We start from the raw sequence: 20,082 nt of genomic DNA, 5'->3' as shown, positions 1-20,082 counted from the left end.
TTGCTGCAGGAGGGACTGGTGCACTTCACAAAATAGATGGCATCACGAGGGAGGAAAAATATGTGGATATATTGAAGCAACATCTCAAGATATCAGTCAGGAAGTTAAAGCTTGGTCGCAAATGGCTCTTCCAAATGGACAATGACCCTAAGCATACTTCTAAAGTTGTGGATAAATGGCTTAAGGACAACAAAGTCAAGGTATTGGAGTGGCTTGCACAAAGCCCTGACCTCAATCCTATAGAAAATTTGTGGGCAGATTCTGAAAAAGCATGTGTGAGCAAGAAGGCCTACAAACCTGACTCACTTACACCAGCTCTGGTGGAGGAATGGGAGGAATGGGCCAAAATTCACCCAACTTATTGTGGGAAGCTTGTGGAAGGCTACCCAAAACATTTGACCCAAGTTAAACAATTTAAAGGCAATGCTACCAAATACTAATTGAGTGTATGTAAACGTCTGACCCACTGGGAATGTGATGAAAGAAATAAAAGCTGAAATAAATCATTCTCTCTACTATTATTCTGACATTTCACATTCTTAAAATAAAGTGGTGATCCTAACTAACCTAAGACAGGGAATTTTTACTAGGATTAAATGTTAGGAATTGTGAAAAACTGAGTTTAAATGTATTTTGCTAAGGTGTACGTAATCTTCCGACTTCAACTGTATGTATTTGGCATTCAGAAGCTACAGTATATCAGAGTTTGAAATCAGGGTCAGATAATCCGTGTCTGATTGACCTTATCATTGTAATAATTGTTTTGTTTCAGAGATAAAGTGTATGGGAATCTATACCATTCAGTCATACAGAGAAACATAATGTCTAAAAGTTTACTGTTACACATCAAAACATGATCTTAATATTGTATAAAACTAAAAGTATTATTATTACTATAATTTAATCTATATGATCAACAATTAAACAAAACATGAGTGCACCATTGTCATTTAAACGCATAACGTTTACATTTTGGTAAAGAAAGTAGTCATATAATTATCTGTGATGCTTCAAGGTCCAACGCAGCCGTTTTTATCTCAATTTCAATTAACTGCCTTACTTTTGTAAGGTACTTATTCCAACATCATAGTATGTGAATACATATTAAACACAGAAATAAAATAATGTTTCTGACTGCACTGGGCCTTTAATTTACAAAGCAATATACCTAAGGAGGGATTTGAAAGCTAAGGAATGGAAAATAAATGATTGTCTGAAAAAAAAAAAGTGTTTTGGTAGTAAGATTAATTTACTGATGAAATGTCATGCCATTTCAGAGCCAGGGTAGATCACACAGTAAGTCATAACATCGAGCTTTGGTATGGAACAACATTGGATCACACGGCGTCCATGACAGTTCTCTGTGAATAAGGTAGATCTATAGGGTGGCCTATAGCAGGGGGCTGCCAAACTCAATTCCTGAAGGGCCGCGTGTCGGCTGGCTTTTTTTGTTATTTGCTTCCAATTCAGTGTGTATAATGGCCATCCCCATAGCGTAAAGACCTTTTGATGTGTAGTACCGTGCAGACAGGCCCAATCGTTCCCTCACCTTTCATACACTGATGTTTCAATGGATGATCAACATGCTATCAGAGGTATACTATATGGCAGAGGGGCAGCTTCTAGTGTGTTACTGAGAGAAAAGCCATCCTCCAATAGATTATAACAGTCTTTAGAATAATACCCTTTGTGTATCAGCACATAGTTAAAAATAAAAATCATAATTCAAAAATATCCTAGTAAAGTCACAAAGACAAGTGCTATTAATTTCGACAACGTACCTTTTGCTTTTTAATAGAAACACCATGGACGATTCAAGGACCACAGACTACCTACCCATCTACTGTAGCACATAGTAGTAAGAGGTCAGAGTGTAGGTATACTACAGAATCAATATCAGGCAATCTGATTGGACAGAGCTGCAGTATCAGAAAGTTTGATTGGACAGAGGCAGGTTGCTCACAACAACGTTTTCAGAAGCAGAGCTGCTCACGAATGACAGGAAGTAGTAGAAGAAGAAGAAGAAGAGGAGGAGGAAAAGGAGGAAGGGAAGAAAGCATACGTTACATTCAGAGACTAAATCACCTGTCCATACCTCCGTCTCTCTCTCTCTGTAAGGTGACTCAATCAATCAGCCAATAGCAGTCCAGGCTGTCCATACCTCCGTCTCTCTCTCTCTGTAAGGTGACTCAATCAATCAGCCAATAGCAGTCCAGGCTGTCCATACCTCCGTCTCTCTCTCTCTGTAAGGTGACTCAATCAATCAGCCAATAGCAGTCCAGGCTGTCCATACATGTCCACAAAGACTAAGCCCACAAGGACATCTACCATCCAATCGTCACCCAAACATCCACTTCCTCATTAGTCACATGACCTCACAGTCACCAGGTAAGATAGGTCCTTCCCACTAGGGGGAATTAAATTCCACTTCCTGAAAAAACCTGGCATGTCCCGTGAAAACTTCCTGGCCTCTGTTCATTGGCCAGTATCGGTGGAGAGGCGGGTCTCGAAGAGGCTCAAGGCGTGGTGGACAAACTCGTACTGCTCCCCTGTCTGGATCAGGCCTCCTCTGAAAAGACACACAGAGACAAGGCAGCCATTAGAATCACGGCAAAAAGAACAGAATGGACCAGTAACAGTGTCAGCATGTTAGTAACATGCTATGAAATACAAGGAGTGGAAAAGTATTATAATAAACTAAACCTTCCATGAATTGTGGCCATGCTACTGTCTGAAAAATAATGTATCCATCTCATACTGTGACTGAAAAACCTCTCTCTTATTTTAGTGCTGCTGAACATTTGGAACATTAATTACCAATGTTCTGTCTCATAATACATTAACCATTTAGGATTCTCTCCAGCTCATTTAAACCTGTGGTAATTAGTCACGATAAAAGGTCATTTAAACTCTTACTCACTCATCGAAACGGTACAGTGGCAGTTTGCTTCAGTACATTCTGTTCAATGATTAACTAAGCTCAACCAAGGCAACATTATGAAGTCCTTGATACCCTGTTGAGCTGCAGGCTACTGCTTCATCCTAATGGATGAGTGCTTTATCCTGGTACAGACAGGCTGTGGGAGATATTTCAGCTTAAACCTTGTTCAGGCTCAGGGGATGAGTGTGTGTGTGTGTGTGTGTGTGTGTGTGTGTGTGTGTGTGTGTGTGTGTGTGTGTGTGTGTGTGTGTGTGTGTGTGTGTGTGTGTGTGTGTGTGTGTGTGTTTGAAAGAGATAGGAACATATTATCACATTCTGTTCCTCTCTTGTAAGAAAAACAGTGTCTCATGTACAAGTTTCTTAGCATGATTTATGTCACACCCACCTACATCCCTCCTACCATCCATCCTGAATGTCTGTCTGACTGCCCTCACCCAGCCACATCCATCCTGACTGTCTGTCTGACTGTCCTCACCCAGCCACATCCATCCTGACTGTCTGTCTGACTGTCCTCACCCAGAAACATCCATCCTGACTGTCTGTCTGACTGTCCTCACCCAGAAACATCCATCCTGACTGTCTGTCTGACTGCCCTCACCCAGCAATCCTGACTGTTGTCTGACTGTCCTCACCCAGAAACATCCATCCTGACTGTCTGTCTGACTGCCCTCACCCAGCCACATCCATCCTGACTGTCTGTCTGACTGTCCTAACCCAGCCACGTCCATACTGACTGTCTGTCTGACTGTCCTCACCCAGCCACATCCATCCTGACTGTCTGTCTGACTGCCTCACCCAGCCACGTATAATGTCTGTCTGACTGTCTAACCCAGCCACATCCATCCTACTGTCTGTCTCACCCAGCCACATCCATCCTGACTGTCTGTCTGACTGTCCTCACCCAACCACATCCATCCTGACTGTCTGTCCTCACCCAGCCACATCCATCCTGACTGTCTGTCTGACTGTCCTAACCCAGCCACATCCGCCACGGACACCGACGTCTTGCTTCCAGACAAACTAAACACCTTCTTTGCCCACTTTGAGGATAATACAGTGCCACTGACACGGCCCGCTACCAAGGATTGCGGGCCCCCCCTCTCCTTCTCCGTGGCCGACGTGAGTAAGACATTTAAACGTGTTAACCCTCGCAAGGCTGCTGGACCAGACGGCATCCCTAGCCGCGTCCTCAGAGCATGCGCAGACCAGCTGGCTGGTGTGTTTATGGACATATTCAATCGCTCCCTATCCCAGTCTGCTGTCCCCACATGCTTCAAGATTTCCACCATTGTTCCTGTACCAAAGAAGGCAAAGATAACTAAATGACCATCGCACCGTAGCACTCACTTCTGTCATCATGAAGTGCTTTGAGAGACTAGTCAAGGATCATATCACCTCCACCTTACCTGCCACCCTAGACCCACTTCAGTTTGCATACCGCCCCAACAGGTCCACAGATGACGCAATCGCCATCACACTGCACACTGCCCTATCCCATCTGGACAAGAGGAATACCTATGTAAGAATGCTGTTCATTGACTACAGCTCAGCAATCAACACCATAGTACCCTCCAAGCTCATAATTAAGCTGGAGGCCCTGGGTCTGAACCCCGTCCTGTGCAATTGGGTCCTGGACTTTCTGACGGGCCGCCCCCAGGTGGTGAAGGTAGGAAACAACATCTCCACTTCGCTGATCCTCAACACTGGTGCCCCACAAGGGTGTGTGCTCAGCCTCCTCCTGTATTCCCTGTTCACCCATGACTGCGTGGCCATGCACGCCTCCAACTCAATCATCAAGTTTGCAGACGACACAACAGTAGTGGGCCTGATTACCAACAATGATGAAACAGCCTACAGGGAGGAGTTGAGGGCACTCGGAGTGTGGTGTCAGGAAAATAACCTCACACTCAATGTCAACAAAACAAAGGAGATGATGGTGGATTTCATGAAACAGCAGAGAGAGCAGCCCCCTATCCACATTGAAGGGACAGCAGTGGAGAAGGTGGAATGTTAAGTTCCTGGGTGTACACATCACGGACAAACTGAAAGGGTCCACCCACGGAACAGCACCTCTTCAACCTCAGGAGGCTGAAGGAATTTAGCTTGTCACTGAAAACCCTCACAAACTTCTACAGAAGGACAATTGAAAGCATCCTGTTGGTCTGTATCACCGCCTGGTATGGAAACTGCACCGCCATCAACCGCAAGGCTCTCTAGAGGGTAGTGAGGTCTGCACAACGCATCACCGGAGGCAAACTACCTGCCCTCCAGGACACCTACACCACCGGAAGGCCAAAAATATCATCAAGGACAACAACCACCTGAGCCACTGCCTGTTCACCCCGCATCCATCCAGAAGGCGAGGTCAGTACAGGTGCATCAAAGCTGGGACTGAGAGACTGAAAAACATCTATCTCAGGGCCATCAGACTGCTAAACAGCCATCACTAACTCAGAGAGGCTGCTGCCTACACTGAGACCCAATCACTGGCCACTTTAATAAATGGATCACTAGTCACTTTAAATAATGCCACTTTAATAATGTTTACATATCTTACATTACTCATCTCATATGTATATACTGTACCTATTACCATCTATTGCATCTTGCCTATGTCGCTCGGCCATCGCTCATCCATATATTTATATGTACGTAGTCTTATTCCTTCCCATTAGATGTGTATTAGGTAGTTGTTGGGGAATTGTTAGATTACTTGTTAGATATTACTGCACTGTCTGAACTAGAAGCACAAGCATTTCGCTACACTCACATTAACATCTGCTAACCATGTGTATGTGACCAATAACATTTGATTTGATCCATCTTGACTGTCTGTCTGTCTGTCTGTCTGTCTGTCTGTCTGTCTGTCTGTCTGTCTGTCTGTCTGTCTGTCTGTCTGTCTGTCTGTCTGTCTGTCTGTCTGTCTGTCTGTCTGTCTGTCTGTCTGTCTGTCTGTCTGTCTGTCTGTCTGTCTGTCTGTCTGTCTGTAATCACTGATGGTCATTAGAGCAACACAAACACAGTAGCATACAAGCAGGAATGAGGACATGGCTTTATCATCACCAGGTGTAGGTAACTCACCTGTCAGCTGTAAACATATTGTACTACATTGGACCTATTCCACATACTGTCTAATACTCCAGGTGTAGGTAACTCACCTGTCTGCTGTAAACATATTGTACTACATTGGACCTGTTCCACATACTGTCTAATACACCAGGTGTAGGTAACTCACCTGTCAGCTGTAAACATATTGTACTACATTGGACCTATTCCACATACTGTCTAATACTCCAGGTGTTGGTAACTCACCTGTCTGCTGTAAACATATTGTACTACATTGGACCTATTCCACATACTGTCTAATACACCAGGTGTAGGTAACTCACCTGTCTGCTGTAAACATATTGTACTACATTGGACCTATTCCACATACTGTCTAATACACCAGGTGTAGGTAACTCACCTGTCAGCTGTAAACATATTGTACTACATTGGACCTATTCCACATACTGTCTAATACACCAGGTGTTGGTAACTCACCTGTTTGCTGTAAACATATTGTACTACATTGGACCTATTCCACATACTGTCTAATACACCAGGTGTTGGTAACTCACCTGTCAGCTGTAAACATATTGTACTACATTGGACCTATTCCACATACTGTCTAATACTCCAGGTGTAGGTAACTCACCTGTCTGCTGTAAACATATTGTACTACATTGGACCTATTCCACATACTGTCTAATACACCAGGTGTAGGTAACTCACCTGTCTGCTGTAAACATATTGTACTACATTGGACCTATTCCACATACTGTCTAATACACCAGGTGTAGGTAACTCACCTGTCAGCTGTAAATATATTGTACTACATTGGACCTATTCCACATACTGTCTAATACACCAGGTGTTGGTAACTCACCTGTTTGCTGTAAACATATTGTACTACATTGGACCTATTCCACATACTGTCTAATACACCAGGTGTTGGTAACTCACCTGTCCGCTCTGAGCTGACACACAATCCCCAGCACATCCACCACTCCCTCCAGCTCCAACTGACGGCAGCCTATCGTCGTGGCGATGAAGCAGCCCGTTCGGCCAATCCCTGCGCTGCAGTGTACGATGACGGGTCCCTGCGATGGGGAGCCCGTCCTGTCCTCCTCCACGTCTCTCATCAGCTGGAGCAGGGGCTGGGCACTGTCTGGGGTCTTATGGTCCGGCCATGACGTGTACCAGTAGTGCTTCACCACACGACTCTGGGCCCCTTGCTGTGAAAGTAAGATCAAGATTGTGGTTTCAGTCTAACTTAAAGTAACTGTCCAGTGCTTACAGATTTCTATGAAATATGACGTATAATCAATGACAATGTGAGTGAAATAGTTTTCCTTCTAAAAATGTTTAATAAATGATGTTAATAAGCAGCTTTTCTGTTTTGGAATGATGTGGGCGTACCCCAACAACAGAATAGTGTGGGTGTATACCAGTCATAAAAAAATATTAATGCGAGTAGATCGATGATTGGCCAGTTCATCCTCTTCAGGAGGATGACATCATCCTCTATGAGAAAATAGCAAGCATTTTGTAAACGGTCTGTTTGAGATAAATGTTTGAGGTGGGGTTTTTTGAAGTGTTTTATTTTCTCCAATTTATGCTTTGGTCACAAACACAAGTAGGGCCTATAGGATGAGTCAACAACATTATTTGGGTATGAGTCAACAAAACATGAACTTTTAAAAGTGTAGATTTTCAATGGAGAGTTAAGTGTATAGTAAATAGATAGAAGCGATCCAGTATGGTCATGTGAAGAATGGGTTCCATCACTAAGTGATAAAGTACCTTCAGGATGAGGGTCCTGCAGGTGTAGTTGTCACACTCTGTCACGTTGTTAATGAGCACCTCCACCTTGCCATAGATACCACGCCTCTCTGGCCAGTACAGAACACATTTCTGGAACAGAAATCATTCATCACTACACATGTTATCGTATCACCAATCATTTTTGATCCAGGGTATTAAACCCTTGTCAATATCACATGATAAACAGGATTATGTCATGCATCCTGTCAAATGTACATGTGTAGAATCACGTACATATTTGTTTATACCTATGGGTTCCTGTGTTTGTGTGTGTGTGTTTGGGTTGAATATTTCCCCGGGTATTTAAAAAAATGTTCCATCCCGAGAATAAATCACTTTTCTCCCGGAGTAAACCGGTATTTCCCGCCAAAACCAGAAATGTCATTCTAAAGCATATAAACCATATGAATATGCTTTATATTTCAATTGATTAGAGCATTGATCAGCATGAAAATTCAAGCCTGATGCTACCTGAGCCTGATGAGCCATATGTTAATGATATTTTATGAAGATTAGCTGACTGCTTTCTGTCTGGAAACAGCTCTGTCTCAGCCGTCTGGAAACAGTTTAACTGTCTGGAAACAGCTGTGTCTCAGCTGTCTGGAAACAGCTGTGTCTCAGCTGTCTGGAAACTGCTCTGTCTCAGCCGTCTGGAAACAGTGTAACTGTCTGGAAACAGCTCTGTCTCAGCCGTCTGGAAACAGTTTAACTGTCTGGAAACAGCTCTGTCTCAGCTGTCTGGAAACAGCTCTGTCTCAGCTGTCTGGAAACAGCTCTGTCTCAGCTGTCTGGAAACAGTGTAACTGTCTGGAAACAGCTCTGTCTCAGCCATCTGGAAACAGTTTAGCTGTCTGGAAACAGCTCTGTCTCAGGTGTCTGGAAACAGCTCTGTCTCAGCTGTCTGGAAACAGCTCTGTCTCAGCTGTCTGGAAACAGCTCTGTCTCAGCCGTCTGGAAACAGTTTAACTGTCTGGAAACAGCTCTGTCTCAGCTGTCTGGAAACAGTTTAACTGTCTGGAAACAGCTCTGTCTCAGCTGTCTGGAAACAGCTCTGTCTCAGCTGTCATGAACAGTTTAGCTGTCTGGAAACAGCTCTGTCTCAGCCGTCTGGAAACAGTTTGACTGTCTGGAAACAGCTCTGTCTCAGCTGTCTGGAAACAGCTCTGTCTCAGCTGTCTGGAAACAGTTTAGCTGTCTGGAAACAGCTCTGTCTCAGCTGTCTGGAAACAGCTCTGTCTCAGCTGTCATGAACAGTTTAGCTGTCTGGAAACAGCTCTGTCTCAGCTGTCTGGAAACAGCTCTGTCTCAGCTGTCATGAACAGTTTAGCTGTCTGGAAACAGCTCTGTCTCAGCTGTCTGGAAACAGCTCTGTCTGGAAACAGCTCTGTCTCAGCTGTCTGGAAACAGCTCTGTCTCAGCCGTCTGGAAACAGCTCTGTCTCAGCTGTCTGGAAACAGCTCTGTCTCAGCTGTCTGGAAACAGCTCTGTCTCAGCTGTCTGGAAACAGCTCTGTCTCGGTAGCTGTCTGGAAACAGCTCTGTCTCAGCTGTCTGGAAACAGCTCTGTCTCAGCTGTCTGGAAACAGTTTAGCTGTCTGGAAACAGCTCTGTCTCAGCTGTCTGGAAACAGTTTAGCTGTCTGGAAACAGCTCTGTCTCAGCTGTCATGATCAGTTTAACTGTCTGGAAACAGCTCTGTCTCAGCTGTCTGGAAACAGTTTAGCTGTCTGGAAACAGCTCTGTCTCAGCTGTCTGGAAACAGCTCTGTCTCAGCTGTCATGAAAAGTTTCCTCCGCTGGTATCAGTCAGTGAGGTTTAAACTTGGTCGTTCTAAGAAATACTGGAATGTATCAGCTGAAAGAGGTAGGCTAGGACATCTATATCTATAGGGCTGTATATCAACCTACAACAGCATTACCTATTTGGAATCATCTTTTACAGGGGGAGATGTGTACATTAGACGCGCATTCAGTCCTTATATTAGTGTAGCATAGACTTTGCTGCAGCAACTGTAGTCCTACTGCGCTCCATGCTGAGAGGTGCTGTCTGTCCCCGCCATGAGTGTTGATGATTGATCATGCAGATTTCAACATCACATATAATTTAACAGTTCCATTTCACGTCAAAATAAATAACTTATTATAATTTACAGTTTTTTCACTGTGATTTATCCCGGGGAAAAGGGAGTGGGTTTGGGTGGTAAATCTCTGTAACCCAGTTCCCGCTATTCAACCCTAGTATGTGTGTGAGTGGGTGCGTGCGTGCGTGCGTGTGTGTGTGCGTGTGCGTGTGCGTGTGCGTGTGTGTGTGTGTGTGTGTGTGTGCACCCATACCTCGTTCTTCTCCCTGAGCTTGGTGATCATGATGATGACAGGACAGTCTTCCTGCCAGGCCATCTGCCAGAAATCATTCACTGTGTTGATCATGGGACCCTGGGTGGCGATGTAGGCCTTCTCATCGCCTAGGTAACCCTGCAGAGACAGAGGGAGGGAGGGAGGGAGGGAGGGAGGGGGGAGGGAGGGAGGACTATTAGCAAACTGGTACACAGGAATCCTTGACTGGACCCAAAACAGTTTTTATAAACCGTCACTAGACAGGGGACTAGCTTGTTAAGGCATGATGAAAGGACAGGTTGTTTAGACAGCAGAGTCACTAACCCATTCATTAGGTGTTCATATTTCTGTCTTAATGTGTGCTGCTATTTATTTATTTTTTATTAATTTTTTATTTAACCTTCATTTAACTAGGAAAGTAAGTTAAGAACAAATTTACAATGACGAGCTACACCGGCCAAACCCGGACAACGCTGGGCCAAATCAGCAGGTCTGAATATCCTCTATGGTGTTAGCTGCTGTCCAGGGAGAGATAAACCACAGCAGGTCTGAATATCCTCTATGGTGTTAGCTACTGTCCAGGGAGAGATAAACCACAGCAGGTCTGAATATCCTCTATGGTGTTAGCTACTGTCCAGGGAGAGATAAACCACAGCAGGTCTGAATATCCTCTATGGTGTTAGCTACTGTCCAGGGAGAGATAAACCACAGCAGGTCTGATTATCCTCTATGGTGTTAGCTACTGTCCAGGGAGAGATAAACCACAGCAGGTATGAATATCCTCTATGGTGTTAGCTACTCTCCAGGGAGAGATAAACCACAGCAGGTCTGAATATCCTCTATGGTGTTAGCTACTGTCCAGGGAGAGATAAACCACAGCAGGTCTGAATATCCTCTATGGTGTTAGCTACTGTCCAGGGAGAGATAAACCACAGCAGGTCTGAATATCCTCTATGGTGTTAGCTACTGTCCAGGGAGAGATAAACCACAGCAGGTCTGAATATCCTCTATGGTGTTAGCTACTGTCCAGGGAGAGATAAACCACAGCAGGTCTGAATATCCTCTATGGTGTTAGCTACTGTCCAGGGAGAGATAAACCACAGCAGGTCTGAATATCCTCTATGGTGTTAGCTACTGTCCAGGGAGAGATAAACCACAGCAGGTCTGAATATCCTCTATGGTGTTAGCTACTGTCCAGGGAGAGATAAACCACAGCAGGTGTGATTATCCTCTATGGTGTTAGCTACTGTCCAGGGAGAGATAAACCACAGCAGGTCTGATTATCCTCTACGGTGTTAGCTACTGTCCAGGGAGAGATAAACCACAGCAGGTCTGATTATCCTCTACGGTGTTAGCTACTGTCCAGGGAGAGATAAACCACAGCAGGTCTGAATAGCCTCTATGGTGTGAAAGAGAAAATGAGAGTGTTATGTCCCATATGGCACCCTATTTCCTATATAGTGCACTACTTTTGACCAGAATGTAGTGCACTAAATAGGGAATAGGGTGCCATTTTGGAGTCATCCTAGTAGTTGAGCTTCCTGCAGTGACTACAGGGGAAGTGACCCTATTGTATCTGCAGCCCAACGGGTCATTAAAGAGTGAGTTCACTAGTTCCTCTGACTCCGGCCTTGCTTCTTTCTCCTTCTGTTTTCTCCATAGATTTACATGGAAACATCAGAAACAATGTCCTCTCTCCCCTGGCCTCACTGCTACGCTTTTCTTTCCCAAGATGTAGAAACCTGATAAGGAGAATCTGAAGTTGTTTGTTTGTTTAAAAAGGGAACAATAACTTTAAACAAACCCAGTCTTATATCACACACCTCAGTTCAACAACACTGGGATATGACTGCATAATATAATATGAAATATGACTGCATAAACTAAGCTAAAGATGACCAGTTGGAAACCAGGGTGATAGAATTAAAAAAATGTAACTATGTTTCATGAGTTCAGTTCTAATCTCTAATCTGTTTTAATTTGACTATGCATACCTGTACCACCAACTTTAATCTGTGTATTAATCTGACTATGCATACCTGTACAGCCAACTTTCAGGAAAAGCTGTTTACCTGTTCATTATGAGAGCTCTATCATGTGTAATTTGGGCTCTAACTAAGAGATCACTGTTCTTTTACAACCACAGCATCCACTTGCTTTGGTTTGGGTTCACAATTTAATGTGTTCACAAACAATGGATAAGAACCCAGAACAGTCCCTGGGCTCACATGCCTGGTGGATGCTGTAATAACTTACCCTATAACTAGCATTGAGTGTGTGTGTGTGTGTGTGTGTGTGTGTGTGTGTGTGCATAACTTACCCTAATGTAGTTGGCGTTGATGTAGCTGCTGAGAGGGTCGAAGGAGCTCTTGGTCCTCAGGATCACTCTGGAATGTGGATCTACAGGAGACAATAGATCTGTTAGTGACTGGAGGGTTCCAGCTAATAGAATCAGATAGATATATTAGTGACTGGAGGGTTCCCGCTAATAGAATCAGATAGATATATTAGTGACTGGAGGGTTCCAGCTATTATAATCAGATATATTAGTGACTGGAGGGTTCCAGCTATTAGAATCAGATAGATATATTAGTGACTGGAGGGTTCCAGCTAATAGAATCAGATAGATATGTTAGTGACTGGAGGGTTCCAGCTAATAGAATCAGATAGATATATTAGTGACTGGAGGGTTCCAGCTAATAGAATCAGATAGATATATTAGTGACTGGAGGGTTCCAGGTAATAGAATCAGATATATTAGTGACTGGAGGGTTCCAGCTAATAGAATCAGATAGATATATTAGTGACTGGAGGGTTCCAGCTATTAGAATCAGATAGATATGTTAGTGACTGGAGGGTTCCAGCTATTAGAATCAGATAGATATGTTAGTGACTGGAGGGTTCCAGCTATTAGAATCAGATAGATATGTTAGTGACTGGAGGGTTCCAGCTATTAGAATCAGATAGATATGTTAGTGACTGGAGGGTTCCAGCTAATAGAATCAGATAGATATGTTAGTGACTGGAGGGTTCCAGCTATTAGAATCAGATAGATATGTTAGTGACTGGAGGGTTCCAGCTATTAGAATCAGATAGATATGTTAGTGACTGGAGGGTTCCAGCTAATAGAATCAGATAGATATATTAGTGACTGGAGGGTTCCAGCTATTAGAATCAGATAGATATGTTAGTGACTGGAGGGTTCCAGCTATTAGAATCAGATAGATATATTAGTGACTGGAGGGTTCCAGCTATTAGAATCAGATAGATATGTTAGTGACTGGAGGGTTCCAGCTAATAGAATCAGATAGATATGTTAGTGACTGGAGGGTTCCAGCTAATAGAATCAGATAGATATATTAGTGACTGGAGGGTTCCAGCTAATAGAATCAGATAGATATGTTAGTGACTGGAGGGTTCCAGCTAATAGAATCAGATAGATATGTTAGTGACTGGAGGGTTCCAGCTAATAGAATCAGATAGATATGTTAGTGACTGGAGGGTTCCAGCTAATAGAATCAGATAGATATATTAGTGACTGGAGGGTTCCAGCTATTAGAATCAGATAGATATATTAGTGACTGGAGGGTTCCAGCTAATAGAATCAGATAGATATATTAGTGACTGGAGGGTTCCAGCTATTAGAATCAGATAGATATATTAGTGACTGGAGGGTTCCAGCTAATAGAATCAGATAGATATGTTAGTGACTGGAGGGTTCCAGCTAATAGAATCAGATAGATATATTAGTGACTGGAGGGTTCCAGCTAATAGAATCAGATAGATATATTAGTGACTGGAGGGTTCCAGCTAATAGAATCAGATAGATATGTTAGTGACTGGAGGGTTCCAGCTAATAGAATCAGATAGATATGTTAGTGACTGGAGGGTTCCAGCTAATAGAATCAGATAGATATATTAGTGACTGGAGGGTTCCAGCTAATAGAATCAGATAGATATATTAGTGACTGGAGGGTTCCAGCTATTAGAATCAGATAGATATATTAGTGACTGGAGGGTTCCAGCTAATAGAATCAGATAGATATATTAGTGACTGGAGGGTTCCAGCTAATAGAATCAGATAGATATATTAGTGACTGGAGGGTTCCAGCTATTAGAATCAGATAGATATATTAGTGACTGGAGGGTTCCAGCTATTAGAATAAGATAGATATATTAGTGACTGGAGGGTTCCAGCTAATAGAATCAGATAGATATGTTAGTGACTGGAGGGTTCCAGCTAATAGAATCAGATAGATATGTTAGTGACTGGAGGGTTCCAGCTATTAGAATCAGATAGATATATTAGTGACTGGAGGGTTCCAGCTATTAGAATCAGATAGATATATTAGTGACTGGAGGGTTCCAGCTAATAGAATCAGATAGATATGTTAGTGACTGGAGGGTTCCAGCTAATAGAATCAGATATATATATTAGTGACTGGAGGGTTCCAGCTAATAGAATCAGATAGATATGTTAGTGACTGGAGGGTTCCAGCTATTAGAATCAGATAATATGTTAGTGACTGGAGGGTTCCAGCTAATAGAATCAGATAGATATGTTAGTGACTGGAGGGTTCCAGCTAATAGAATCAGATAGATATATTAGTGACTGGAGGGTTCCAGCTAATAGAATCAGATAGATATATTAGTGACTGGAGGGTTCCAGCTAATAGAATCAGATAGATATATTAGTGACTGGAGGGTTCCAGCTATTAGAATCAGATAGATATATTAGTGACTGGAGGGTTCCAGCTAATAGAATCAGATAGATATGTTAGTGACTGGAGGGTTCCAGCTAATAGAATCAGATAGATATATTAGTGACTGGAGGGTTCCAGCTAATAGAATCAGATAGATATGTTAGTGACTGGAGGGTTCCAGCTATTAGAATAAGATAGATATATTAGTGACTGGAGGGTTCCAGCTAATAGAATCAGATAGATCTGTTAGTGACTGGAGGGTTCCAGCTAATAGAATCAGATAGATATGTTAGTGACTGGAGGGTTCCAGCTAATAGAATCAGATAGATATGTTAGTGACTGGAGGGTTCCAGCTATTAGAATCAGATAGATATGTTAGTGACTGGAGGGTTCCAGCTAATAGAATCAGATAGATATGTTAGTGACTGGAGGGTTCCAGCTAATAGAATCAGATAGATATATTAGTGACTGGAGGGTTCCAGCTAATAGAATCAGATAGATATGTTAGTGACTGGAGGGTTCCAGCTATTAGAATAAGATAGATATATTAGTGACTGGAGGGTTCCAGCTAATAGAATCAGATAGATATGTTAGTGACTGGAGGGTTCCAGCTAATAGAATCAGATAGATATGTTAGTGACTGGAGGGTTCCAGCTATTAGAATCAGATAGATATGTTAGTGACTGGAGGGTTCCAGCTATTAGAATCAGATAGATATATTAGTGACTGGAGGGTTCCAGCTAATAGAATCAGATAGATATGTTAGTGACTGGAGGGTTCCAGCTAATAGAATCAGATAGATATGTTAGTGACTGGAGGGTTCCAGCTAATAGAATCAGATAGATATGTTAGTGACTGGAGGGTTCCAGCTATTAGAATCAGATAGATATGTTAGTGACTGGAGGGTTCCAGCTAATAGAATCAGATAGATATATTAGTGACTGGAGGGTTCCAGCTAATAGAATCAGATAGATATGTTAGTGACTGGAGGGTTCCAGCTAATAGAATCAGATAGATATGTTAGTGACTGGAGGGTTCCAGCTAATAGAATCAGATAGATATGTTAGTGACTGGAGGGTTCCAGCTAATAGAATCAGATAGATATGTTAGTGACTGGAGGGTTCCAGCTAATAGAATCAGATAGATATGTTAGTGACTGGAGGGTTCCAGCTAATAGAATCAGATAGATATGTTAGTGACTGGAGGGTTCCAGCTATTAGAATCAGATAGATATGTTAGTGACTGGAGGGTTCCAGCTAATAGAATCAGATAGATATGTTAGTGACTGGAGGGTTCCAGCTATTAGAATCAGATAGATATGTTAGTGACTGGAGGGTTCCAGCTAATAGAATCAGATAGATATGTTAGTGACTGGAGGGTTCCAGCTAATAGAATCAGATAGATATGTTAGTGACTGGAGGGTTCCAGCTAATAGAATCAGATAGATATGTTAGTGACTGGAGGGTTCCAGCTAATAGAATCAGATAGATATGTTAGTGACTGGAGGGTTCCAGCTAATAGAATCAGATAGATATGTTAGTGACTGGAGGGTTCCAGCTAATAGAATCAGATAGATATGTTAGTGACTGGAGGGTTCCAGCTAATAGAATCAGATAGATATGTTAGTGACTGGAGGGTTCCAGCTAATAGAATCAGATAGATATGTTAGTGACTGGAGGGTTCCAGCTAATAGAATCAGATAGATATGTTAGTGACTGGAGGGTTCCAGCTAATAGAATCAGATAGATATATTAGTGACTGGAGGGTTCCAGCTAATAGAATCAGATAGATATATTAGTGACTGGAGGGTTCCAGCTAATAGAATCAGATAGATATGTTAGTGACTGGAGGGTTCCAGCTAATAGAATCAGATAGATATGTTAGTGACTGGAGGGTTCCAGCTAATAGAATCAGATAGATATATTAGTGACTGGAGGGTTCCAGCTAATAGAATCAGATAGATATGTTAGTGACTGGAGGGTTCCAGCTATTAGAATCAGATATATATGTTAGTGACTGGAGGGTTCCAGCTAATAGAATCAGATAGATATATTAGTGACTGGAGGGTTCCAGCTAATAGAATCAGATAGATATGTTAGTGACTGGAGGGTTCCAGCTAATAGAATCAGATAGATATGTTAGTGACTGGAGGGTTCCAGCTAATAGAATCAGATAGATATGTTAGTGACTGGAGGGTTCCAGCTAATAGAATCAGATAGATATGTTAGTGACTGGAGGGTTCCAGCTAATAGAATCAGATAGATATGTTAGTGACTGGAGGGTTCCAGCTAATAGAATCAGATAGATATGTTAGTGACTGGAGGGTTCCAGCTAATAGAATCAGATAGATATATTAGTGACTGGAGGGTTCCAGCTAATAGAATCAGATAGATATATTAGTGACTGGAGGGTTCCAGCTAATAGAATCAGATAGATATGTTAGTGACTGGAGGGTTCCAGCTAATAGAATCAGATAGATATATTAGTGACTGGAGGGTTCCAGCTAATAGAATCAGATAGGTATGTTAGTGACTGGAGGGTTCCAGCTAATAGAATCAGATAGATATGTTAGTGACTGGAGGGTTCCAGCTAATAGAATCAGATAGATATGTTAGTGACTGGAGGGTTCCAGCTAATAGAATCAGATAGATATATTAGTGACTGGAGGGTTCATTTAGACCCAGCTCACAAGGCTTTGACGGACAGCAGTGTCAGCCCATGCATGTGGACAGGTCAGGATATAACACCCCATCCTGTTTCCTCTCTATTTCTTAGTTCAAGATCACTTGCTCTGTCTGGAGTGTTCTGTTTGAAGAGTTCTGTCTGGACTGTTCTGTCCGGACTGTTCTGTCTGAAGTGTTCTGTCTGGACTGTTCTATCTGGACTGTTCTGTCTGGACTTCTCTGTCTGGAGTGTTCTGTCTGGACTTTTCTGTCTGGACTTCTCTGTCTGAAGTGTTCTGTCTGGACTGTTCGGTCTGGACTGTTCTGTCTGGACTTCTCTGTCTGGACTTCTCTGTCTGGAGTGTTCTGTCTGGACTGTTCTGTCTGGAGTGTTCTGTCTGGACTTCTCTGTCTGGAGTTTTCTGTCTGGACTTCTCTGTCTGGAGAGTTCTGTCTGGACTTCTCTGTCTGGAGTGTTCTGTCTGAAGTGTTCTGTCTGGACTGTTCTGTCTGGAGTGTTCTGTCTGGAGTGTTCTGTCTGGACTTCTCTGTCTGGAGAGTTCTGTCTGGACTTCTCTGTCTGGAGTGTTCTGTCTGAAGTGTTCTGTCTGGACTGTTCTGTCTGGAGTGTTCTGTCTGGACTGTTCTGTCTGGACTGTTCTGTCTGGACTTCTCTGTCTGAAGTGTTCTGTCTGGACTTCTCTGTCTGGAGTGTTCTGTCTGAAGTGTTCTGTCTGGACTTCTCTGTCTGGAGTGTTCTGTCTGGACTTCTCTGTCTGAAGTGTTCTGTCTGAAGTGTTCTGTCTGGACTTTTCTGTCTGGAGTGTTCTGTCTGGACTTCTCTGTCTTTGGACTTCTCTGTCTGGAGTGTTCTGTCTGGACTTCTCTGTCTGGACTTCTCTGTCTGGAGTGTTCTGTCTGGACTTCTCTGTCTGGACTTCTCTGTCTGGAGTGTTCTGTCTGGACTTCTCTGTCTGGACTGTTCTGCCTGGACTTCTCTGTTTGAAGTGTTCTGTCTGAAGTGTTCTGCCTGGAGTGTTCTGGTTGGACTTCTCTGCCTGAAGTGTTCTGTCTGGCATGTTCTGTCTGAAGTGTTCTGTCTGGACTGTTCTGTCTGGACTGTTCCTTAGCAATGCTGCGGTACATTGGACAGAAAGAACTATGCCTCTGGACTATTGATTAACCAAACCCCAACCTCAACCCCAGACCCCAACCCCAGACCCCAGCCTCAACCCCAGACCCCAACCTCAACCCCAGACCCCAACCTCAACCTCAACCCCAGACCCCAACCCCAGACCTCAACCCCAGACCCCAACCTCAACCTCAACCCCAGACCTCAGACCCCAACCCCAACCCCAACCCCAGACCCCAACCTCAACCCCAGACCCCAGACCCCAACCTCAACTCCAGACCCCAGACCCCAACCTCAACTCCAGACCCCAGACCCAGACCCCAACCCCAACCCCAACCCCAACCCCAGACCCCAACCTCAACCCCAGACCCCAACCTCAACCCCAGACCCCAACCCCAACCCCAGACCCCAACCTCAACCCCAGGCCCCAACCCCAGACCCCTCTGTGCTCTGCGTGTTGAAGGAAGACTGCCGGTTCAGACAGGAAACCTGATAACGTTCTAAGGTGTGAACGGGAAGACAGTAACATTCCAACCCAACTGTCTTTTCATTACAGAATGATGTCATCTGTGATGAGAGCTGGCAGACAGGAGCACACACACACACACACACACACACACACACACACAGACACACAGACAGACAGACAGACAGACGAGACAGACAGACAGACAGACAGACAGACAGACAGACAGACAGACAGACAGACAGACAGACAGACAGACAGACAGACAGACAGACAGACAGACAGACAGACAGACAGACAGACACCCCCGCCCCCTCTGGCAGCCAGACAGAGAGAACAGGCCGTCCAAGCAGAGCAGATCTCTAATGGTATTACTCTTCACAGAGCATAAGTCACAAATGACACCCTATTCCCTAGTTAGTGCACTACTATAGCACCCTATTCCCTACTTAGTGCACTACTATAGCACCCTATTCCCTACTTAGTGCACTACTATAGCACCCTATTCCCTACTTAGTGCACAACTTTTGATCAGGGCTATGGTAAAAAGTAAAACACTATATAGGGAATAGGACACCGTTTGGGACGCAGATAGAGGCTGTTTAAGGAATCAGGAAGGAACAGCTCATCTCAGACATTTGGTTTATATTTGACCCCTTACTCCGCCCACTGTCCACCAGGCTAACCAACCAGACATGACAGCACTAAAACACTTCCTGTATGACCAGGAGAGGTTGTGGCGGTTGGCTATGTTTGGTTGTATTCAGTGTTGCTTAGCAACATTGAGGTCGACCAGCCTGCTGTAAACAACAATATATCATGCACTGCAGAGATTTTTTTTTTTTTGTGTGTGTGTGTGTGTGTGTGTGTGTGTGTGTGTGTGTGTGTGTGTGTGTGTGTGTGTGTGTGTGTTTGAGCCCATAGGTTGACAATAACAGCCAGTGACAGGTTGACAGTACTGCTGCTGTGTGAGATAGACA

The 20,082-nt window shown here is 43.6% G+C and overlaps 1 protein-coding gene across 1 annotated transcript in view; it reads right to left on the bottom strand.

Moving 5' to 3' along the window:
• Nucleotides 1–1,124: 1,124 nt before the first annotated feature.
• The window catches only part of LOC106609810 (protein tyrosine phosphatase receptor type R), a 117,833-nt gene continuing 98,875 nt past the window's right edge, over nucleotides 1,125–20,082 (bottom strand). Inside the window, 5 exon segments of the mRNA XM_045722423.1 lie at nucleotides 1,125–2,569; nucleotides 6,947–7,218; nucleotides 7,787–7,897; nucleotides 10,139–10,276; nucleotides 12,459–12,538. Coding sequence (XP_045578379.1) covers nucleotides 2,476–2,569; nucleotides 6,947–7,218; nucleotides 7,787–7,897; nucleotides 10,139–10,276; nucleotides 12,459–12,538 — 695 coding nt within the window. The 3' untranslated portion in view covers nucleotides 1,125–2,475.

This window comes from Salmo salar, chromosome ssa07 (assembly GCF_905237065.1).
Source record: "Salmo salar chromosome ssa07, Ssal_v3.1, whole genome shotgun sequence".
NCBI lineage: Eukaryota > Metazoa > Chordata > Actinopteri > Salmoniformes > Salmonidae > Salmo > Salmo salar.
The sequence above is the reverse complement of the archived record's forward strand: the minus strand, read 5'-3'. Positions and strand labels throughout refer to the sequence as shown.